Source organism: Protopterus annectens, chromosome 9.part0 (assembly GCF_019279795.1).
Source record: "Protopterus annectens isolate FY-2018-M chromosome 9.part0, PAN1.0, whole genome shotgun sequence".
Taxonomy (NCBI): domain Eukaryota; kingdom Metazoa; phylum Chordata; order Ceratodontiformes; family Protopteridae; genus Protopterus; species Protopterus annectens.
Genome location: NC_056743.1, coordinates 1,050,784,589 through 1,050,810,480, shown reverse-complemented (window position 1 = coordinate 1,050,810,480; position 25,892 = coordinate 1,050,784,589). Strand labels below are relative to the sequence as shown.

At 40.4% G+C, this 25,892-nt stretch overlaps 1 protein-coding gene across 4 annotated transcripts in view; it reads right to left on the bottom strand.

Moving 5' to 3' along the window:
• Positions 1-25,892, bottom strand: part of TNS2 (tensin 2) — a 1,145,004-nt gene that overhangs the window by 81,389 nt on the left and 1,037,723 nt on the right. For all 4 annotated transcript variants that reach the window (XM_044083852.1, XM_044083850.1, XM_044083851.1 and 1 more), the window contains 3 exons: positions 20,582-21,906; positions 3,180-3,266; positions 436-567 (listed from right to left, as the gene is read on the bottom strand). In XM_044083852.1, coding sequence (XP_043939787.1) covers positions 436-567; positions 3,180-3,266; positions 20,582-21,906 — 1,544 coding nt within the window. The remainder of the gene's footprint in view (positions 1-435; positions 568-3,179; positions 3,267-20,581; positions 21,907-25,892) is intronic.

Below are 25,892 nucleotides of genomic sequence, written 5' to 3'. Positions count from 1 at the left end.
CAGCGTACTTATTTTAACAATTATTCATTAAGGATGCATGTCCATTTAGTGCCAAGTTATCTTCTCTGTTTCACAGTACATCTGGATGCACTTGGAATCAAACTTGTATCTACAGCATGGAGGTCAGTCAGAGCTCACTGCACTAACCAATAAGCCTTACTTAAGATTTCTTCAGTTATTTTTACTAAACCACTAACAAGAGTAGTCCAATAAGAACAAATTGAGGACCATCTGGGAACGCTGGTGTAGTTAAGTGAGTTGTTCAGTCACACAATGTGTAAGGGAGACTGGGAGAAACATACTCAGGACTACTGAATAAAGCTTTTCAGAAGCTCATAGTTGTAACCCTCTGTATTATACTACCAGAGACATTGTGCATTGCAAGAACATTTTCTAAATTCATTTACAAAAACAGTGTGGAAACTCCAGTATTACCTTTAAAAGACTGTGTGTTGATATTCTGTGGAGGAGTTTCTACTTTTAGAGCAAGGCCATATGCTCCCTGGAATGAATTACTGTCTCGAATCAGAAATGATCCTGGCTCTTTTTCTTTTAATACAGAAATAGCTGTAAATAATACAAATACAAGAGTTAAATATAACATGCAATTTGTACTTATAACAAATCCTGATAACATCACATTTATCTCTAAAATAGATCACTGAAGTATGTGCTTCTGTTTCCATCATATATAACTTTGTTCTGTCACACTACTTCACACACACAAATGCCATCAACAAATATAATGCACCTTCTGAAGAATACAACTGATCTTAAAGGCGCGGCAAGACAATTAGCAAAGAATAAGTAATTCTGCATCTGCAGACATCAAAGCTGTTTACTTTTTCTCTATATTTAATTTCACCAAGTATTTGGGATTTCTTATACCATGAAGAGAATAGACCCCATTCCCAAGTCACAGTATGATTAAACTTCATGAAATAAGTATTGTTTCAGTCTTTGATGTTAGCCAAGAAGCTATGTTCCCTGAAACAATCCAAATGGTGAAGGAATCTAATCAAGGCCAGTTCTCTCCACATCAGCCTAGAAATACTGGCCCTTTCCTATCCTCATGCACACATCCCTTTGTCCTGGGTCTAGCTTCTTTTGAACAACTAGATGTTTAAAGAATAGGACCATCATACTCACTGTCTTTGTCCTTCTCAGAGACAGTGGTCTACAGGCCTTCTAACTCCAGAAAGGAGCCTGAGAGGGAGGGAGTCCCACTTCCATTTAATCCATATGTAGGCTTGCAAACATAGTCATGCAAGGGTACTTGTGCATATGAAATATGAAATGTGTCACAACATGAAACCCGTGCTAAAGAGATGGAAATGATAGAGATGCTTGTGCCCGGACTGGCACTACTTCCAGACTGTGGTACTTAAAGATCCATTCCTGCACCCAGCACTCAAGCTTCCCCAAGATGTCAAAATCTGTTTGACATTTAGTCCTTCAGCCATAAACCTTTGGTGTAGAATCACTCAACAGTCACCCTCAATGAACTGGCCAGCACTACTAGGCTAAGCAGGGGCACCAAATACAGGGAACGTAGTCAAGCTTGAGTTCTGTTGATTTACCACTGGACACGTCAACATGACACTCTCCAGTGAAAGGCTCAATGGATGCTGGGTTTAGCTGATTAACTTCTGGTTGGATGATCCCCAAACTCTCAGCAAATAAGCCCCAAACTGGAGCTCAGGGGTGTGGAGATTGGCTCTGGCCCATGTCCTTGCAATTCAAGGATAAGCTCAGCACCTGCAGATACTGGAAGACAATTTCTGAAGATTTCCCTCCCAGACAGTTATTCTCTAAGCTTTGACATGGAGACAGTCCAATGTTAGGGGCTACATGGATGACCCATCCTCCACCCCCGTTCCCAGGGCAACATCTCTTAATCACAGTTTTTGATTGAGAAATAATGCAAACTTCCTCCAGTGTTGCCAAGTGGCAAAGCAGTATCACTGGCAGATGCACCAGTACTTGTCAGTCAACTCCTCGGCAAGACAATAGAGACACTGCTAGTGTGGATCTTGGTTGGTAATCTGATAGCCACACATACATCTTGGTTGGTAATCCAATAGCCACTCATACATCTTGGTTGGTAATCTGATAGCCACACATACATCTTGGTTGGTAATCCGATAGCCACACATGCATCTTGTTTGGTAATCCGATAGTCACACATGCATCTTGGTTGGTAATCCGATAGCCACACATGCATCTTGTTTGGTAATCTGATAGCCACACATGCACCTTGTAGACATATAAACATGCAAATGTAGGAACTTGGTAGAATATAGATAGCATCAGATCTTTATCTGATCTGCAAAAAACTCTTGACTTTAAGGCTGGGTGACCTTAAGTGTTTGGCAGATTACCACATGCACTTGGCAGCATTTCTGACACATCCTAACCAAGGATCAGTAAAGGAGGGTTTCTTGATGCTACATCAGAAATTGAATGAATGGCTACATCTGTTCTTGGGTTCCATTCCTTAAATACTTCCTTAATACACTCACCACTGAATTTTGCTTGAAATCTCATGATACTTTCCTTTAAAAATTTGTCTCTCTGGTTCTAACATAGCAACAATCATGTTTTACAACTTTCACACCCAGAAAAAATGTCTTCTCTCCTACTGTGATCGTAAACCAAGTTAACTGGCTAATTGACAGAATAAGTGGAGGGAAAAATCTAAGCTTCACAAAAAGCAATACAATTCAAGCAGCATTTACAACTGACAAAAGATTGCTGCATGCTCAAAACATGAAAAAGAACAAAACAAGGGAGTTGCAATAGAAAAAATACTGATATTCTGAAAGTAAGCAGTAATTTGGAGTACTGTCAGTCCAAATGATTACAAAGAAAAAAATCTGAATGATAGCAATGGTGAATATCATGCCATCTTTTAGGATGCTGGGTGAGATAAGGGAGAAAGTTTAGTCTATAAACAAAATTGTGTTAGTATAGCTGTCCTCTAGGCAGTTTTGGAGTAGAAAAAATTAAAAAAAAATAAATGCTACTTATTGTACTGCAAGGACAGTTTAGTTATAGACCACAGCAGTCATTTAAATAAAGTATAGCTAGTGCATCTCTTTGTTCCAAAGCCTTAGATGTAGTTTTAAAGGGAAGACAGCATTCTAATACACAAAACATACACCAGTCCAAATACATACCTTGTTCCCTTGATATGTGTGGTTTGTACCAGAATCTGGAAGTGTCCTGGACAAACTTGGCATTTACTTGGTAATCATTCTGGCCATCTGTGGGGAAAAAGAAGCAGAAACTGTTTACTTACTTGCTGTTATGTGTAGTCATCCAAAGACAGTATGTACTTCAGTGTTACAAAAATGCATTCTTTCATTTGTGATATGTACTCATGTAATATATATGTTGTGGAATGCTTCCTGGTCAATTAACAGATTTTCCAAAGGAAGGACATGCATATAAAAAGGACTACGTTTCCACACATTATGACTCACTAGTACAAAAGTAGAAGCCCTCTTGTTTGTCCACCATGGGGCAACCAAGCTTTATGCTCCTGTCAGTATCAGGAAAGACTTTTGTCTCTTTTTGCTGTTCCCGCCTACTTTTCTAGTGACCTCAGGCACCTGAGCTTCTATATGTCATACAAAAATTCATTCCCAACAAGAATCCCTTTCCTTTTAGGGTGCATGAGGGTTAATCAACAGGAGCCAGAGAGAGCATACTGTGGACTACAAAAAGGTACTTTGTATTTCTGCCCAATGCATAGTCTCCACACCTGGCTTGTACTACTGAGCAAACCTGACATTTCTGATATGCAAAGCAACATGAAGACCAGTCACACCAGACAAGCACTGCACCATGCAGACCAGTCATACTTGACAAGCACTGCACCATGCAAACCAGTCATACTTGACAAGCACTGCACCATATAGACCAGTCATACCTGACAGGCACTGTGCCATGCAGACCTGACATACATGACATGCACTGCACCATGTGTACAAGTCATACCCGACAAGCACTGCACCAAGCAGACCTGACATACATAACATGCACTACACCATGCAGACCTGATGTACTTGACATGCACTGCACCATGCAGACCTGACATACTTTATATATGCTGCTGCAGACCTAACATGCCTGATGTTCACTGCACCAAGCAAACGAGTCATGTCTGATATACACCACATCTTGCAGACCTATGGTGAGAACAGACACCCTGCTCCAATATCACAGGACTGGCTTTGGTTAAGGTTATATGACGTAAAGAAGGTTCACCTTTACGGTGCATGACTGTCCTCCCATGTGCCTCTAATCAGTTAGATATATTTGTCCTCTCCTCAAAAGATGCAATGGAGGTGTGTGGGGGAGAATCTTAGATAATTAGCTCCACCACTATGAGATCATGTTGTTAAGACCGTATATATTTAAGAAAAATAACGTATTTTCCAAGATTGGACTGTTATACCTTCAATACTGAATGAGCTTTTGGATTACTGTCAAAATATTGTAAATCTAAAACAGCTGACAGACATAACATTTGCTTATGGGTCTGGGTGAGCATCAGTTGACACTGTTGTCACCAGCACAATAGGTATCACACTCTCCTTTGGTGCTAGAAGATCAGAAGGCTGCGGGTTCTACTTCTACTCCAGGTTATTGGACTGCTAACACTGCAGTGCTGTACTGGAGGGAAGCTGCACTCCTGAGAATGCCTTCCTTTTAATGAGATGTTAAACTGAGGTCCCACCTGCTTGAGTGGGTGGTAGTTCAGAGTAGGGCAAGTTCCCCGATACCCTGACCAAATTTCCTCTAGTAGTATAATACCACCTGAAAAGAGGCCACTAGCCTAGCGGGACTAACCTGATCAAAAAGGACAAATAGATAAAAAAAAGGTAAATACAAGACAAAAGATGACAATTATGTGTTGCAACTGTCCTAGATGAAGAAAGTGCTTTTGTGGCAATGTGGATATGTTACCCTGTTCACATTTTTTTCAAATACTTGGGTGGCCACGGTGGTGCAGTGGTTAGCATTGCCACCTCACAGCAAGAGGTTTTCCGGTTCGATCTTCAGCTGGGGTGCCTTCTGTGCGGAGTCTGCATGTCCGCCCTGTGGTCGCGTGAGTTTCCTCCAGGTGCTCCGGTTTCCTCCCACATCCCAAAGACATGCTGCAGGTGGATTGGACACTTTAAATTGGCCCTAGGTATGAGTGTGTGCATGTGTGTGGCTTCTGTGGAAGGTTGGGTACCGGGCTGGCAACTCGACACCATAAAACTCCACTGCCAATCATGAGTGGACAAGGTGATCCACTGTGGCAACCCGTAACCGGGAAAAGCCGAAAGAAGAAGAAGAAGAACAGGTCTTTGGAAGGCAGGACTTTTGCACTCTTTCAGACAATTGAATAGTTGGGCCTTTGAAGAGATTTTGATGTAGATAAAAACTAGACAACATGGTGGCTAACGTTTCTGCTTAACAGCACAGGAGTCTATAGTTTAATCCTGACTTCCAGTAAGGTCTATACAGAATTTGGTCACATGTTTGCATAAGGCTTTTCTGGGGATTATGTTCTCCTCATACCTCTTCAAAGCATGCTGGTTGACGGACTTCCCTAAACTGCGTATACATACTATATTTACACTTGCTAAAAAAGAGCTGAATTCAAGAAAAGAAATGTATGAAAAACAACTTCAGAGAATCTAAGTCTCATCTAACACCTTAAGGTCTTAGTTTTTTTTTTGGTGCCCACGGATTTCATTTTCACTGGCACAGCCCCCCAGTGCCAAATGTCCACAACTGGTCTACCAGCTACTCTCCAACCCCCCCAAAACAAACTCCATTTTTAATGGGGTCAATTGTGGATCCTTAGAGTGTTCTGGGAGATTGTCTCATCTGTGTTACTGTGCGAGGGGGAATTTTTATAAATGAAATCTTTGGATCATGCCTCCCTTTAGGGAACATACCAACAAACACGCTCTCACCTTGGACTGGTATGCCTAGCCCTTCCCTGCCATTCCATCAATCACATGAGCTGCTAATCGAACCCAGGTTGGCTGGGCCATACTCAAGGCTTTATCCCTCTATGCCACTGGAGCTGCATGAGCTACAGGTCTTAGTTTAAAGATACTGGAGGTACTGGAATTTCTTCCACGGTATTGAAGAGCAGGTCATAAATCTCCAGAATGACATGCTGTAAAAGAAAGATATAGTGCATAACGGGTATATTTAGCTATACTGCTTTCTTACAGGCAGTCTCAATCAGCAGCCAATTACCGCTAAGAATGATTTTGAAAGAATGAACTAATTAGAGAAAGAAGGAACTCTATGACAAGCCACTGGAGAACTGTTCTAGCAAAAGTAGGTCAACAATTAAACATCAAACCACAGGCACAATGCCTGAAGAACTAGTTGGCCAGACTTTAACAACATTAAAGTCTAAAATGGAGACCCCTTCACATCGGATGAAGACTTTCTTATAATGAAAGGGGTTGTAGAGGACCAAGAATGGGGTTATCTGCAAAAAAAAAAAAGGGTTCATTTGCCTTCAAAAACTGTGGGTTTTAAAATATAACAGCCAGACAAATATTTTCTGTTTGGTTAAAACTCTGATCTTCAGGACATGACAGATATAAAGAGCTGTTTAAACTGCCTGGCAAAGCTCAGCCCTTGAAATGTAATGTCTAAATGCTGGCCTGCATGTGCATCCATTTTACTTAGGAGTACCTATCCAGCACTCACGCGCCTCAGAAAGTTACACTGCTAAATGTAAAGCCTGATTCAAAGTTAACTCAGACATACTTTTGGCAAGAAATGTGGAATGGTGTGAAAAGAATCCCATGTGAAAATAAGGAAATGTTCTTCACAGTATAAATTCTGTACATCAATACCACCTCAGGTTTCCCCTGAAAAGAGACCACTAGCCTAGTAAGACCAACCCAGTCAACAAAGGATGGATGGATGAATAGATGGCGTGAGAGAGAGAAAATAAAATGTTCTTTGACAAGAAGCAATAGTTACTAAAATAATATTTTTCTTTAAAAAAAAAAATAAATAAAACTTGTTTCACATGTTACACTGCTTCATGGGCACATCTCTCAGGAAGGTACAGCCTGCCTGCATTCTACTATGCAATCTTGAAAGGCTGATAAGGCAGAAGACTAAATGTTAACTTTTAAATGTTGAAAGGAACTTTCTGAACTGGAAATGCAGGTTCTATAAAATTAACATTTCCTCAGTCTTCCTCCAGGATGGCTTTAGCTATAAGGTCAGTGTTTCATGAGTCATGTGAAACAGCATGGGGAACATTTTGAAATCCTGCTGTAACTGTACTGATAGAGGATGAATTTCTTTATCTATCCAAAGGGATGACACTTATCACTGTACAAAAAAAATCAAGGTATTCACCATTAGGGTCTCATGTAGTTGACCTAATACAGTTTTCTTTTCTTTCACTTATAGCTTCATAGGCTCCTAGGTATATACTAAGGTAACAAACAGTGGGGCCTTTATAAGCCTAGTCAAGCATACCAATTGCATCCTGCAAGTTTATGTGCCTAAGAGGTTATTTTAAGTAGTATATGTAAGCTAGGACAAGATTTACAGACTGTCTCTGACCATTGGAATAAGTGCTTGACCTGGAATATATTTCCTATTTCCCATCCATCGGTAGGGTTAAGGAAGAGCTTTGCTTCACATGGATGGGAAGCCTGTTCCAGAGAAGGGGAATTCTCTGACACACAATTCAGGCACTCCAACATGCCCTATGTATGTCTTAAAGTTTAAATCCCTAGACTAATTCTGATGCTGCTCATTTTAAGAACATGCAAAAGGTCCATCACACTAAGATGCAAGGATGCCTTAATGTGGTTTATTTTCTTTATACTATGTTTTAACTTGTATTTTGCTTTTAATTGCATACTTAAATTAGGAAAGATACCAGACCTGTCCCTCTTGTAAGTCACACAGAAATTAGAACTGGTCAATTAAGGTTAATTGCTTGTGAAATGAGGGTGGAGCTAGGAACTAACCCTTCTACTTAAGTAGCAAAATAAAACATATGAAGGCTATACTGGAAAAGTTCACAGAGACTCTACCACAGACTGATATGAGGGAAAGGTTAGTTTGTTTTTCTTGTAATTTGTATTGCTTCATTGCCTTCTTTTATTTTGTATATTGTGGTGTATTTTCTTTACTTTTATTCTGCTTTCAATTGCAATATTTAAACAAAGAAATTAAATTTTATCCATTCCTCTCACCCTGGTCCTGTTGTGTTTTAAATGCAACTGTTTCTCTAGCTGCCTGGGCCTTATGTTAATATGACCACATATATCTTTCCCTCTCCTCTTTCACTGGCTATTTTCAGTAAGCATAACATTATCGGTTTTACAAAATCACTCTCCTTCAACTATTTACATTTATTTGCCATCTCACTTTATTCCACAGAACCACAGTACTAAGTGCCCAACCCCTTCCAATATATCGTGCTCTTTTAAAATTATTGGCTCTCCCCTTAAATTGCTAAAGACTTCTTAGTGCACACTGCAACTCTTACGATCTTAACCCATTTTTTCTATCTTCCCTTTAAAGTAATCTTCTTGTCCATGACCACCAGTTATTGGAGAACTCACATTCTGCCTCTCAGTGGTCATCTTGGGATTAGTGTTTCTGTTTTATTGTTGGTGAGAGAAATGAACAAAGGGGACATTATTTCCTGGAAACTGCTGATCACCAGAAAGCCTGACAACTGCTTCATAGATGCCAGCCTGGAATTTGTGCTTGTATTTTGCTCCTGGTGAGAGAAGGAGCAGAAAGCATTGATTCCTGGCCGTCTGATAGGGCAGTGAGCATCTGTGTGGGAACTTTCTGATTGGTCTGGTTGCTATTCATGCCATTTATCAGGAAAAGGCTACAACACGCCTACTACATCATCTGTGGCAAGAGTGTTGATCACAAAAGAGCCTGTGGCCTGCTTCTCATCTTGGGATTGGTGCTACTGTTTTGCATCTGGTGAGAGAAGAAGCAAAGGGGTATTTTATCCCAGCAGTGTGAAGCTGTGGTGAGACCAGTAGTAGTAAGTAGCCATTCTGGCGAATCTCTTTTCATCATTATTGACAAAGCTCATGCTTTCTTTTCAATAAGTACTGCTTGATTAGCTGCTGTCTAACCTAACTTCAGAACATCTCCCTAAATACTTCATCCATAAATAATCAGGGTCTACTTTAGCCATTTCCATTTAAGTGTTTGGCAGTGCCCTGTAAGATGCAGGCACCTTGAGCTGACACTTTTCCTGTAATAGCACCCTTGAAATGTCACCAATACATAGATGCACACAGGACAACTAGTTTGCAGTGACAAGAACTGTCATCAGTGTTGCAAACCAGATACTCCTGACATTACTTTATATTCTCATCACAACTGTCTTATCAATAAAAAAGTGCCTTTGTCATGATATAAACTTTCCCACTATCTCTGTTACCAGATTGGTGAATATGGATATCCTGAGGCAATGTAGAAACTTCCTCATGTTTACTGACAACCACCTACTTCTCAAACAAACTGAGAAGCTAATGGGAGAGATGTATTTACACAATATCAGTGGAGGCAAAGCTCTCACATAAAAGCACTCCTTATGCCAATCAAATTGTCAGTAATACACATGTTGCACCCATCACACTTGGTTCAAAGCAGACACACAGATCCATATATGTTGATGCACTTAAATGTAACCTCTCTAACCCCTAAAGATCTTCTAGTTGAAGAACACAAAACACACACCCTCAGCATACCTGAATGCACTCTTTCAAAACAACACTCACATTAACACTTACAGCCACATCTACCTCTACTTCTAAGGCCATAAGGCAGACTACCAAACAGTCCACAATTCTGTTCATTGGAGATGCCATTTTGAGACACACTAATGTCCCTCTCAACAGACTGAGTAAGGAGAAAGTCACAGACAGTTGCTTATCATGGGCAAGAATCTGCCACATTACACATGCACTCAGGTCACTAGACTACAAGTACCAGTATAACTCTGTCGTAGTCCATGTGGATGCAAATGACCTGAGATGTACCTCCCTAGACTATATGAAGACAGATATTATGGAGCTCTCGGAATGTGTGTCCCAGGCTGCTATGAGCCTAGCACTGAGCATAATTTTACCTTCTCCAAGGATGTTGCCACAATAGGAACAGAAAACGATTGACTTTAATAACTGGCTTTGTTTCTGGTGTCATTCTAAGGGGGTGTGATATCTGTCAGCATGGAAGTAGATGGTCAATAGATCACGCTGCTTTGCTAGCAATGGACTGCACCTCTGCCTTCTAGGCATTCAAATATTATTTAATATGTTGTCTTTTCCAATTTTTTTAGACAATGACAAACTGAAAGTACTTCTGACATAGCAAATCAACACCAAGAAAATCTAAAGGCATTATTGCTCAGTGCTAGGAGACGAAACAAGAAACCCCACCTCCTATAAGGTCTCCTCACTGTGGAGAACACTGATGTCTGTGCAGTCACAGAGACATGGTTTAACGTCACTGAGAGCACACTGGCAGTGCAAGGCTATAATGTCTTCTACACATTGAGACCAGCTACTTCACAGCTATGGACTAAAGGGGAAGGTGTCTCAATTTCCATCAAAAATAAATATACCTCAAGGCTGGTCAAACAGGACGATGCACTTGAGCTACTCCACATTCAAATCTCCATAGGCAAAATCCAATACCACTTCCCTGCAAGCTATAGGTCCCCTCTATGACCCAGGAAATGCATTACATGCATTTAAGCTTATTGGCAAGACTCACCATCCAACCCAATACCATATTAATGGGCAACTTTAATTACCCCAGTATTAACTGGGAATCATATACAACAAGGGATGAAGCCGTGGTGGTGCAGTGGTTAGCGTTGTCACCTCACAGCAAGAGGTTCTCCCGTTTGATTCTCGGCTGGAGCGCCTTCTGTGTGGAGTCTGCATATCCTCCCTGCGGTCAAGTGACGTTTAAAGACATGCAGGTAGGTGCATGCATGAATAGGTGTGCCTTCTTTGAAGGTTGGGCTGGCAACTCGGCACTGTAAAAATCCACTGCCAATCATTAGCGGATCGGAGTTCTGCTGTGGCGACCAAACCGGGAAAGCTGAAAGGCATTAGTATATACAACAAGGAATGCATGGCTAGGCTTAAAAGGCCCTTGTGGTCATTAGCCTAGTAAACACCTATGAACACCAAACATGCAGGCACAGACATTGCTGGATTTTGTAAAGACAAACTCCCTGGATCAGACTGTCAATACACTGACAAAGGGAGCATACATACTGGATCTGGTCCTCACTAATATGGGTGAGTGCTGCACATGCCCAAGTGTAATGTCTCATCTGGAAAGATCAGACCACAAAACAATCCCCTTTGAAGTAAAAAGAAAACCCGTTGCCCCAGCTAACTCTTGAATGTTCAGGAACTACTCTAAGGCTAACTCCCTATTATTAAGTGATAAACTGGCTAAGTTTCAAGCCCCCATAAATCCTGACAACATTGCTGCCTATGCAGAACTGTTCACAGAAACCCTATACAAGCATGTTAATAGCTGCATAGAAGTAGCTGTACCCACCTAGAAGTACAGAACTAACTCAAAAAAACAAACAACCATGGTGGATTCATGACATCAATAGATCGTATAACAGAAGGAAGAATATCACGTCAAATATTAGGTGGATGTAGTACCCAGCAGGATAAAAGCACTCTCATCAAACTAAACAAACTCCTCAGAGGACAAATAAAGTCTACCAAATCCAAATTTGAGGTAAATATGACATCCCAGGACAAGGACAACAACAAGACATTCTTTAGCTATGTCTGCAACCTCAAAGGAAATACATAATTGTATGCAGAGCTCATTGTAAGTTGAGCTACCTATACTGAGCCAGAAGGTATAGCAAACCTACTGGCAGACAAATTAATCTGTAACTTTACCAGTCTCTCCCTCTCAACCTCCCCTTAGGAAAGACCATAAAATATAATTCCCCCTACTATCACTAGGGAACAGGTCCTCAATGCTCTCTCTCTAAAGCCTAGAACACTGCATCGCCAGGCCTAGGCAATATCCCAGGATGCCTTCTAAATAGCACAAAACACCACCTATCAGGCCATCTGGAATTGCTATTTAACTGTAGCCCCCAAAAGGCATTTTGCCTAATGAATGGAGAACAGCAACAACCTTCCCCTCTGCACAAAGGTGAGCCATCTACAGACTCTGTAAACTACAGACCATATGTCTCAATAGTTTCACATGCAAAGCCATAGAAAGAATGATTGATAATGAGATATCAAACTTCCAAACACTGGACACATCTCACTTTGGTTTTATCAAGGCCAGGACATGCCTATTTAATCTGGTGGACTTCTTTCAGAAAGTCAGCAAAGCAATGGATGAGAGAAAAATTGTTCACACTGCCTGCCTTAACCTGGCCAAGGCATATGACACAATACCCCACTAGGGCAATCTTCAGAAACAGAAGAGGTTAGGTATAAACCCTTATATTTCACCCAGTGGACAGTCACCTGGCTCACAGACAGGACCCAAGAAGTTAGAACTAGGGAGTACATCTCTACAAATAAGCCAGTCACAAGCAGAGTCCCTTAGGGATTGGTCCTGAGACAGCTCCTTATTGGCATTTACTTCTCTGAAGTCAAGGCCAATGTCAATGGCTGACCAATTTTTTAGACAATTGCAAATTAGGTGCAGCCAGAGAATCCCACACCGATAATGTTCTCCAGGAAGAGTTGACACAAACAAATAAATTGTGTCACAGCCACATACTAAAACTAGATGCCAAGAACTGCATAATAGTATCCTTCAGGAAGTCATCTAGTCTTGGTAACTATCATATTGAAAGGAGCAGTGGTGCAAAAGTTGCATTGTTGCCTCACAGCAAGAAGTTCTCCAGTTCGATTCTCAGCTGGGGTGCCTTCTGTGCAGAGTCTACATGTCCTCCCAGTGTTTATATGAGTTTCCTCCAGGTGCTCCAGTTTCCTCCCACATTACAAACACATACCTCTGGATCATTTCTCCCCAGGCCTCCACTGAAAATTGGCCTTGTTCCAATTCGGACTTCCCCTGGTAAACAAATGTTAAATAAATAAATAAATAAATATTGACAACATACCCCTAAGAGTTGACCCAGTAGTTAGGTACTTGGGGACACACATAGACAGTAATCTAGCCTTTGACCATCATGTGTGTACAGTAGTGAGGAAATCATTCTATGTCGTGCAACTTATAAACAAAGGTATGGCATCTAGGTCCAAGGAGGTCATTATTTCACTGTATTCAGCATTCATCAGACCTATCACTGAGTACAGTGCCCCCTTTGGTATGTACCTAAATAGGCACATCCAACATTGGAACATCCACAGAGGTTCCCCACTAAAAGAATACAGGACATAAGTAACATGTCATATGCAGACCTCCTCACAGCCGTATCTCTGTATTCTGCCTCATACAGGGTGCCGAGGGATATTTATTCCCGGCATAAAAGGGATTGTCAAACCTCATCTTGATGGACCTTCTGCATATCCACAAAACAAGCAGCACCAGAATTACCTGTTTGAAAGACTTAAAACTTGCCTGTGATATAAACAGGACCTGCTGGAGAGAAGTATGCATCACAGAGACTACCCCTTCTCTGGGACAGGCACCCCATTCACATGAATCAGAGTTGCTCCCTAACCCAATTCAAGTGTAACTTGGACAATTGGATGGGGAACAAGAAATACATCCCCAGTTCGGCACCAGTGTTTCTAATGGACACAGGCAGCCTGCAAATGGCTCACCAGGCAGGCCCCTGCTTGTTAATGTTTCATCTTCCAAGACCCTGCTTACACTTGTCAAGGGTACCAGGACTTGTCAGGGATTTGGGATGCATGGGTAGGCTTAAAAAGACCCTTGTGGTAATTAGACTAGTACACACCAATGAACTATGTATGGCAGGCATATATCACCTCTCAACAGTCTGTCTAGCACTCAGAATAACATGGCAGTAAATTCACTTGCCATGGGATTAGTTTCAATAAGGTCAACAGGTGATTTTGCCTTGAAACAAAGCCTATTTAGGTGTCTGTTATATCTGCACTGCTGCCTTCTATCTTTGCGGTATGGGACTGGTCTTCTATTCTAAATGGGGTGTGGCACTTGTCATTCGTCATTCCTGGAATGCAGCACTATTTATCTTTCACTTCTGCGGTATAGATTTGGGCATCTGTCACTCATGGGATTTTGCACTAATAATTGGTCTTCCTGGTGTATGGCCTTGGTCATCCACACATTTTTTTCAGCTATGACACTGGTCCACTACAAGACCATGGGGTGACACTGAAATTCACTTTTCATGAGGTACAATAATGATAATCCATCTTCTTGGAGTGTGGAAATGATCCTCTGCCAACCTCAAACTTTCAATCAGCAGCAGGTCGTCTCTCCACAATCAAGTATTTAAACATGTGGTCTCCGTGTCACCTCCACGTGACATCTCCCACACAACCTACAAGTATCATGACCATTTTATTGACCCAGTTTGATTTAGCTACCTCTGGTCAGGTCCACAGTCACACATCTGACTGCACTGACCCACAGTAAAGCTTAATATAAGATTAATAATCCTTCAGTTGCTTGTTCTGTAATCCTCTCTCTCTTGCAGCATCAGGATTCACTATATGTAGGCGTGACCTCAAATTCTGTTTTAGAACATCTGTGCTGCACTGCACTAAAGTCACATGGGCTGCATTTCTACACGTGAAAAAAATGTCTTGTATTACTGCAGTTTATGAACATGGCTTGTGTATTTTGCAGGTTTCTTGAACACTTGAAAGAAACCCTCAGTTAATCCATTTAGTTAGATATGGGGATTAGATGTGAAATGCTTCATAATTTTCTGATTGCTAATATTTTAATTTCCCTTTGGTAAACTATGGCCTATTATCAGTAAAAGTCTGTTACAGAAGTTTAATTCTTGTCAAAATTATTCTTAACACTAAATTCAAGTAATCTGTGGCCTTTGGAATATGTGTTCAAAGGACTAAGAAGCATACAGCTATGAATGATTTTGTGGACTCCATGTGGATATGCTGCATAGTGCTCACAGTCACTCCCAAAGGATATGCGGGGTCTATGGTATTTCGGATCAAACAGCAACCAACCTAAAGAACTCTGCTTCTCAATATGCTTGCCACTACCTGGACTCTCCCTACCTGTGAATATAATGCACGACAGTTTGGTGTCTTTTTTGCTATATACTACACAAAACTCATCCAGTCAGACAGTAAAGGATCATTCTTTGTTTTGCCTATGATAAAGACATTCATTTCTGGTAAATTTCAGGTGTGGCGGTATATTCACCTAATCAATCAAAGCCACTAGTCTTTTCTTCAAGGTACATCAGCATTTCTCTACTGCTTTGTGTCTTAAAATTCAGTACAATATGAATACACTCCTAGAAAAATGACCAAAATTGTAAGCATGTGGGCTTTATTTGCAGATGATATTATTAGTACTTGATGGAACCAGAAAAGGATATCTCACTGTTGTGGAATATTCTGAGACACTTCCAGTTTTTTCAGGATATAAAATTAATGAAGATGAAACAAAGGCTATAGCTATAAAATACATTACAACACATGAATTGGTCCAGCAATACCCATATTTATGGGGACATGATAAAATGACATACTTAGGAGTATGGATAATAAAGGATTCAGTTATGGCAGCTAGGAATATGTGGGAAGAAACTAAACAAAAGACGATACAAAAACTGAGAAACTGGAAGCTCTTGCCTATGGATACAGATAGCAAGATATAGATTAGGCATATTTTTATCATCCAAATGGGAAGGTGTGGACAGTAGTTAAGAGTTGAAGGATTATATCTGGACGGGAAAGAGGGCAAGAGTCAAGTGAGAAAAGTTGATCCTCCCAAAAGAACGAGGTTGTTTAAGATTACCTGATCTGAAGAGATATTTAAGAGCTAGACAATTAAGACTTTTGTACACAAGCAGAAAGATATAATTCAAAGTCGAAAAGGATGATGATAAAGTCGGGGAGTAATTCAAGAAATAAGGAAAGAATGGGATTTGGGATGGAGATCCTTAAGGAGAATAACAGCAGTCATACAGAATATTATACTCATAAAGCACCAGAAAGTAAACCATCAACTAAATCAACATGGGAATGGAGAAAGGACAGTCTGGCGATAGGGATGACTGCAATTAGGAGTAGAGAGAACAAACAAGAGGGGGTGAAATTTACTGCAGGAAGCTAGCAAAGGAACCAAAGTACTGGCAACAAATAATTAGAGAAGGAGGGTAATGGAATGGGAAGAGGCCAAGAAGACTTTTGGATTGCAGCCTAGTGATTGCCTTCCATAACAGGGAATAACATTAAGAGTAAAGGCAAAGAGGAAGGGATCCTAAATGAAATACCTTCACTGGTTGAGTTCTTAAATGAACCTAGAACAGAAGCTGTTGTTAAAAAAGGAATAATTAATAAGGCAATAAAACATTGCAGCATAAGAATAGGAATCCATCAGAAGAGACCAGAAAACACTGGGAAGAGAGATTAGATATGCAATTAGATATGCAATTCACAGAGAAACAATGGGAGGACATATGTCTGGTTACCAAATATGCAAAGAAGTCTAGAAGATTTAGGATTTTTGCCTGGAAGTGTTTGTATAGATACGTTTATACCCTTAGCAGACTCCAAAGAATTTTGTAGATGACAAATACTGGAGGTGTGAAGGGGAAGAAAGAGTTAACTGGTAACATATGTTTTCGGAGTGTAATGAGTTGGCAGACTTAAAAATTCCCTACAGAGTATTCCATTAGGAATACTGGGCAAGCAAATGGGTGTAACTAAAGAAATAATTTTTCTGAGCTCGGATACAGGATCTGAATTGGCTAGATAAAGTAAGACCTTGTTAAGTTTCATTCTGGTGGCTGCCAAAAAAACAATTATTAAAAAATGGAAATCAAAATCTAAAAAAATATACTTGAAGTAGTGAATACTGTAATAGAAATCAAAGAACAGGAAATGGGATCTTCAGAAAAGGGGAGGAGTAAATTACATAAAAATGGAAATTGTGGGAACAATATATGCAGAGAAATGTTTTGGAGGAAGAAAGAGTTTTAAAAGAAGGCATGAACTGAATGATTTACAAAATGCTCCTTTATAAGAATATATGTGATGTAGAATGTTTATAAATGTGAACTTGTTAAAATGGTTTGATTACTTTCATATAAATGCAAGTTTGCTTATGTCACAAGTGATAATTCAATCTTCTTCTTCTTTTGGCTTTTCCCGGTTAGGGGTCACCACAGCAGATCACCTGTCCACTCATGATTGGCAGTGGAGCTTTTACGGTGTTGAGTTGCCAGCCTAGCACCCAACCTTCCACAGAAGGCACACACTCACGCCTAGGTCCAATTTAGAGTGTCCAAACCACGTACAGCATGTCTTTGGGATGTGGGAGGAAACCGAAGCACCCGGAGGAAACGCACGCGACTACAGGGAGGACGTGCAGACTCCGCAAAGGAGGCACCCCAGCCAAGGATCGAACCAGAGAACCTCTTGCTGTGAGATGGCAACGCTAACCGCTGCACCACTGTGGCTGCCCAGAACAAGAGCTTCCACTGAGATGGTGATAATTCAATAAAGGTGTTAAAAATGTAAGCATGTTGTGGTTATCAGTGACCTCTTTCTCCTGAGACTAAAAACAGACAATAAAGGCTAATGGTCCATTATCAATGTTAACTATTTTCTATAAAGTTATTGGTCAAATTTGCAGGGAGGTATTTAGATGCCCTGGGCAACACAACTGTATTACTTCCCGTCTCCTGCTGTCTATAAGCAGTGCAACTGTGATAACTTAATGACAGCTTGTATACTGTCTTTTTTGTAAGGTAGAAAGAAGTTTTCAGCTTGCTACATTATGTTACAACCTAACATCTTCTTGCAACCTCTGAAAGAAAATAACAATTTGACAGTTCAGGAGCTGTATTTAAACTGATAACAACTACAATTAATGTAATTCTAGAGTGTGAACTGTCAAACAGATTTTTAAGTTACATATGTGGATTGGTGTCCTCAAGGTGGCACCCGGAGTAGCTACCCCTTCCACCCTGCCCTTCTTATGGCTCTGACATTGGTAACCCCCCCCCCCCCCAACCTAGCATCAGGCTTTTGTTCCCTGCCAGTCTGGGAATAGCTGTCAAACATGATAAAGCAAATGTAAAGGGTGTCTCAGTGCCATCCAGGAAATTCTGTTACATGCAAATGAAATTGGTAAGGAGTGCTCAAAGTATTTTACCTTAGGCAGAAACTGAGCAATTTACGTAATGTTGGACTGAAGACAGTTATAAATAAGAACGTATGTGATATATAATGTAAGTAACTTTTGATATGATAATATAGTTTATTTCCTTTTATATTTACCTATGTCACCCTGCTAGACAGTAGTCCATGGAAGTAAACACTGTGGGAAGAAATAGCCAGGGAGTTGTTATGGCTAGGCTTGTACAGGCCCTAGGGCCGATAGCCTAGTACCAACCTATGAACCTATGTCACCCTGCTAGACAGGAGTCCAGGGAAGTAAATAGTGTGGGAAGAAACAGCCAGGGAATTGTTATGGCTAGGCTTGTATAGGCCCTAGGCCTGATAGCCTAGTACCAACCTATGAACCTATATTAATATATGTTTGTCTATGTCTTAAGTGACAGTTTAATAAAGATGTTAAAAAAAATGAAGCAGTAAAAATTTTTTTTTACCCAAGATGACTTTTTTAGTCATCATGAAAGCCCATTCATACTCTCCACCCATTTTGTAACAAATCATTCAACAGACTCAGCATCTCTAAGAGATCTGACAGAAACAAGCAATAATATTTAACCATTCCAACATACAACCTTATCTGCAATGCATTCTGAGGCTTGACACCTAACGGACATATAGTCACAAAGTAGCAACTCCACACAAAGCAGGACAGCAGATGGCAGTTCTTGACACTTATCTCCTACAACAGCTTTGAATTCTAGACAAAACCAGTTATCTAGTCACCTCTATCAGCAACCCACCCACTCAAGCAAGTTACAGATAGGGTGGAAGGAGTCTGGTATGGGCAAGAAACAAAATCTCATGTGACAGCGTCCAGAGAAAACTCCCACTGGTTTATAACAAGTAAGAGATGTCAAGGTGGTAAATGCAGAGTTTATACCTCTGATTATGGAACAACTTCATACATTTCAGACCAGAAAGGAACAGCATATACATTACTTAACGATTCCAAGACACCAGTGATTAAGGCAGGTTATGTAAAAAGTCAAACTAGGTTGCTACAGACTAAGAAAAGTGCTATCTGCATTTCCTCAACAGCAGGGTATTTTTTTTTAGACTTCTGGAAACTGTTTAACATCTTCAGTATTTAGTGAAAGGCAGGGCAGGAAATGAAAATACAACTAGATGAATGATGTGGAGTTAATCTCCCCGAGAATTGTACACTGGGAACTATAGATGTACAGATCATTTGGGCTATCAACTGTAAGGGATGAAACTGAACACTACCATTACTATAAGAGAGGGCCGATGACACTATCTAGAATGAAAAAGACAGCTCCACATGGTTTACTCCATGTGACAAGTTTTCGAAGTGGAAAGGATCTTTAGGGAGGCTACAAGGAACCCTCCACACACATCAAGGTCAGGGTGTAGAGGGCTTGCCCCTGTAATTATTTTCAGGTGTTTCATTTGGCTATGTGGTAATGACATGTTTTGAGGCTGTGCAACCACTGACGTTTTGGAGATGAAGCTATTGCAAATCTAGTTCAGTTGGAATTACTATAAAATAGTATAATAATTTAATGGCATCATTCTTATGTGAATTTGAATGCATTTATTCTTTTATCCCTAGTGATATTTCTAGACATTTCTCTAGGATCACGCCAGTGATGCATTTACCTAACTCTACCTGTTCACATTTACATAAATAACTTCAAAAATGAGTTGCATGTGAAGTACGGAAGACATCAGCTTAATGTTTACACAACTGGGATACACAAATGCCACTGAAATTTGACTTCTGTCTAAAATGTTTACAAAGATAAGTATTGTTCATATACTTAACTAGGCAAATAGCTACAATTGTCATGTTTCTATCAATATCTCAACAACACTGATAAAAATAAAGTCATAATGAAGGTCATAAATGAGCAAACAAGAATGATGCTGACAATGTGTACCTAGTTTAAAGGTTACTTCCCCAATGTAAACTGTTAACCAAGTAATAAAAACATTTATTGTGCTTACTGTAATCTACACAATCCAGTTTGAGACTTGGAATCTAATGAATGTAAAGATGAGTACACCATGAACAACTCTGCTGTTGACACAACTTTAGCAGCATTTACATTTCTAGTGATATGAACATTTCACTGTCTTGTATGTTTACAATCTGATTATCATCAAAAGGTTCAGGATGTAAACATTAGAAGTGCTTGTTACTGAAGTAAAACAATAAGCAGAAAAACGTACAGCCTTACCCAGTGAATTAGACAGGATATCAGAAACCATTGGAGCAAATGTCACATGACTGGAAGTGCTTTGAGTTCGGCCTAAAGTTAAACTCTTTTCATGGCCTCCTGCAGAGTGTGCAGGCTTCTCAGTGAGTCCAGAATGGCGGCGCTTCTCTGGAAGTGGAGGCTGGTGAGCAAAGTGAAAGCTTCCTTGATCATGTCCATCATTGAAAAAGTGAGGAGTTAAATCAGGTTGTGAGGAGCTCTCCCTCCCACTGTAGTAAGCTGTTGATAATGGAAAACAGGGTGTTGGAGAACCCTGCAAGTCTGAGGGGCTTCCCTGGGAAGACTGCGTTGGTGACTGCATGTAGGCATTGACAGAGCAAGGAGGTAACTGGCGTCCTTCCTGGAGCTTTTGACTCCAGGTTCCTGAACTGCTGGTTACATTCTGGCCTGAAAAAGTCTCCGAGCTGTAGGTTTGCAAATGTGGGCTCCCATGACACAGTGAGGGGCTATAACATTCATGTGAAAGCGGATAGGAAAGACTGGCAACTGAAGTCACAGGCATATGATGATTGACATCAGAATGACTAACAAGCTGGCTACCAATGCCTGAGAGTCCATTTAACCCAGATTCTTGAGGAGGACCCGAGATCATCCTTTTTTCTTCAGCTGATGGACTGCATGGGGCAGAAGGCCTCAGACTTGATTGCTTCGTCAGTAGACTGCTATGAAAACTTGGTGAGTGGATATGATGCAGAGAGCCTGGACTTTGTTGGGTATAATTAGAGTCAAATCCATTGACATGTGTAATCACAGAATGCCCTGGTTGATGAATAGGTAGGTCTCTAGGTCGTTCAGTAGAGTATGGAGAAATGTTGACACCAGTGTTCAAAGTTGTGACTGCTTGACGATTTATTTGTGACCCAGGTGAGACAAACGGAATATTCTCATGTGTTACAGATGAGGTTATGTGGGCTCTTGCTTCCTGTTCAGCTGGAGTTTGTGGAAAACTGTCTTGCAATCTAGAAGGGCTCATCTGAGCAGCAGTTTGTTGTGAAACAGAGTTACCGGGATGACCATTTACTTGTGGTCTGGATGAAGATGACTGTGGTGATCCATGCAACTCACTTGAGATGGAGGTAATCTTCTCTTGCGATCCAAAGGTGAGTGACTGGGCTGTAGCTGTAATATGTGGTCCACCTGTAGACTCCTCCCCTTCTCTTCCTGGAGAAGGTACAGTTAACCCACTATTCACTGGTAAGTTAGCATGCATATTTCCTCCTTGGTTACTCTCAGCTGGCTGCAATTGTGTGCCAGTCACTCTATTTTCACTTTCTGGTGTTTCAGGGCTGTTAAAGACAGGAAAAGAAAATATATACTTGTCAAGAAAAACATCTTCTCTGCAATCACTTCTGATGAATACTAAACAATCTGCTGCACACAGATTCCCATCAATCAAAATGTAAAGCATGTATCTGGCTTCCATTTTAACTAGATGATTCTATTTGAAAAAGTATGTGTAGAATGCACCCCTGGGGGTTTTAACACTAGATCAGGAAATCTGATACTAAAAAAATAACTGTCAAATAAATTTAAAAAACGGTCTGGCCCTGTGGCCCAGTGTTCAAGTTCTGTAATGGTCTCAGATGTGAGTCAGGCTGAACATGGGGAAGGCTAATCTGGGTCTGGTAAATCAAGAGAATGAGGAGAGCAGCCGGTTCATAGGTGTGTACTAGGCTAATGGCCCTGGGGCCTTTACAAGACTAGCCCATAGATTACCCTGGCATCATGCCACCCAACCTTAGTTCCTAGTGCCTCTGTCGAGTCACCTATGACTAGTGTGTTGGGCATGCTGTTTTTCCTCAGGGGCTTTGGGTGAGTGGCACACTGTTTAGGAGAGTTATGTGTCTCGTGATAAGTGTTGTGTTGTAGTGGTCGAGTCCGTTTCTGCATTGGAGGTCTCTGCTGTTCAGTTAGATTTTTGTTGACAGCCTCCGCAAAGATGGGTGTGTGGTTTGTGTTTTTATGTGAAGGCAGTGCTGGTGTGTGTTCTGGAAGGCTGTGTGTTCCATGTGGTGTGGTGCAAGTGTTGACCTTCTCCTCTTGACCAGCTATTCCAGTCTTGGCTGGAGAGTGCGTGGCTTCCAATTTGGATATATAAGTGCATCTCTCACAGGTCTGAGTGTTGGGGGATAAGAGGAGAGGGTTGTCAGTGTACATGAGGCAGTTGCTACATTGCCTCAGGATGCCCAAGCTCATCAGGTTAATAGGGGAAAGCACAGGGAACTGACCTTTAGACGTGCCTGGAGGGGTGGGCATTAATAAGTACTGGAGCTGTTTCCTTGTAGAACGTTTAGTGCTGGTAGCACTTTTGTGTACTACAATAATTGCTACAAGAAGTCTGGTAAAGTGCTAAATTAACAAGCTAGTAAAAGTGCAAGAGAAGCGAGAACTAGCAGATCTAAGGGAAAAATTAAGAACAGACTTTGGCACTGCTCAGAAGCTTACAAACAGTCCTGGATACAGCAAATCTGTATCTGGACTAGACTAGTTACAGGAAAGATGGGAAACAAGCGCAGCTGTGGGCTTTTAAACCAGAAAGTTGAAAGAGATCGAGAAACTGCCCAAATGGTCAATAAACTACAATTTCTGGGCCAAAAACCACTCCTGTTGTGGTAGATAGGCTACCTAGTGCTTACCACTCCCACTGCTAAACTAGAAGGCTTCCCTCCAACACAGAACGGCTTGGAGGGCTCAGAAGTTGTAGATGATCATCTACTGTGAGGAGGAGAAGGAAAAGAATGACAGAAAAAAATGATGCATTACTCGTTAACTTTCTTCAAGACTAATACGCGAAAAACTTGAAAATATCAACAAGTGGTTACAGCAATTAAGCTTCATGAAGGTTAGTAGATCATAAGGATTATATCTGAGGCTATAAATTTATAAGCAGTGTTCCTGAAATCATTCAAAGCACCCCTGCAAAGATATGTATTCTGTACAATGTGTAGATCCAACTATGATCACAGTTATTAAAGGTTTCCCTTCAAAGACGAACAGCTTAAAAATCCTACAAGGAGAGCAAAAAGACATCATTGCAGAAGTGTGATTATCAGATCAACAGGAATGAGAATTACAATGTAGGACTACACCCCCAAACAATACAACTATCAGATCAACAGGAATGTGAATTACAATGTAGGACTACACCCCCAAACAATACAACTATCAGATCAACAGGAATGAGAATTACAATATAGGACTACATCCCCAAACAATACAACTATCAGATCAACAGGAATGAGAATTATAATGTAGGACTACACCCCCAAACAATACAACTATCAGATCAACAGGAATGAGAATTACAATGTAGGACTACATCCCCAAACAATACAACTATCAGATCAACAGGAATGAGAATTACAATGTAGGACTACATCCCCAAACAATACAACTATCAGATCAACAGGAATGAGAATTACAATGTAGGACTACACCCCCAAACCATACAACTATCAGATCAACAGGAATGAGAATTACAATGTAGGACTACATCCCCAAACCATACAACTATCAGATCAACAGGAATGAGAATTACAATGTAGGACTACACCCCCAAACAATACAACTATCAGATCAACAGGAATGAGAATTACAATGTAGGACTACATCCCCAAACAATACAACTATCAGATCAACAGGAATGAGAATTACAATGTAGGACTACATCCCAAACAATACAACTATCAGATCAACAGGAATGAGAATTACAATGTAGGACTACACCCCCAAACAATACAACTATCAGATCAACAGGAATGAGAATTACAATGTACGACTACACCCCCAAACAATACAACTATCAGATCAACAGGAATGAGAATTACAATGTAGGACTACGTCCCCAAACAATACAACTATCAGATCAACAGGAATGAGAATTACAATGTAGGACTACATCCCCAAACAATACAACTATCAGATCAACAGGAATGAGAATTACAATGTAGGACTACATCCCCAAACAATACAACTATCAGATCAACAGGAATGAGAATTACAATGTAGGACTACATCCCCAAACAATACAACTATCAGATCAACAGGAATGAGAATTACAATGTAGGACTACATTCCAAACAATACAGCTATCAGATCAACAGGAATGAGAATTACAATGTAGGACTACACCCCCAAACAATACAACTATCAGATCAACAGGAATGAGAATTACAATGTACGACTACACCCCCAAACAATACAACTATCAGATCAACAGGGATGAGAATTACAATGTAGGACTACATCCCCAAACAATACAACTATCAGATCAACAGGAATGAGAATTACAATGTAGGACTACATCCCCAAACAATACAACTATCAGATCAACAGGAATGAGAATTACAATGTAGGACTACATCCCCAAACAATACAACTATCAGATCAACAGGAATGAGAATTACAATGTAGGACTACATCTCCAAACAATACAACTATCAGATCAACAGGAATGAGAATTACAATGTAGGACTACATCCCCAAACCATACAACTATCAGATCAACAGGAATGAGAATTACAATGTAGGACTACATCCCAAACAATACAACTATCAGATCAACAGGAATGAGAATTACAGTGTAGTACTACATCCCCAAACAATACAACTATCAGATCAACAGGAATGAGAATTACAATGTAGGACTACATCCCAAACAATACAACTATCAGATCAACAGGAATGAGAATTACAATGTACGACTACACCCCAAACAATACAACTATCAGATCAACAGGAATGAGAATTACAATGTAGGACTACACCCTCAAACAATACAACTATCAGATCAACAGGAATTAGAATTACAATGTAGGACTACATCCCAAACAATACAACTATCAGATCAACAGGAATGAGAATTACAATGTACGACTACACCCCAAACAATACAACTATCAGATCAACAGGAATGAGAATTACAATGTAGGACTACACCCTCAAACAATACAACTATTAGATCAACAGGAATGAGAATTACAATGTAGGACTACATCCCCAAACCATACAACTATCATATCAACAGGAATTAGAATTACAATGTAGGACTACATCCCCAAACCATACAACTATCAGATCAACAGGAATGAGAATTACAATGTAGGACTACACCCCCAAACAATACAACTATCAGATCAACAGGAATGAGAATTACAATGTAGGACTACATCCCCAAACAATACAACTATCAGATCAACAGGAATGAGAATTACAATGTAGGACTACACCCCCAAACAATACAACTATCAGATCAACAGGAATGAGAATTACA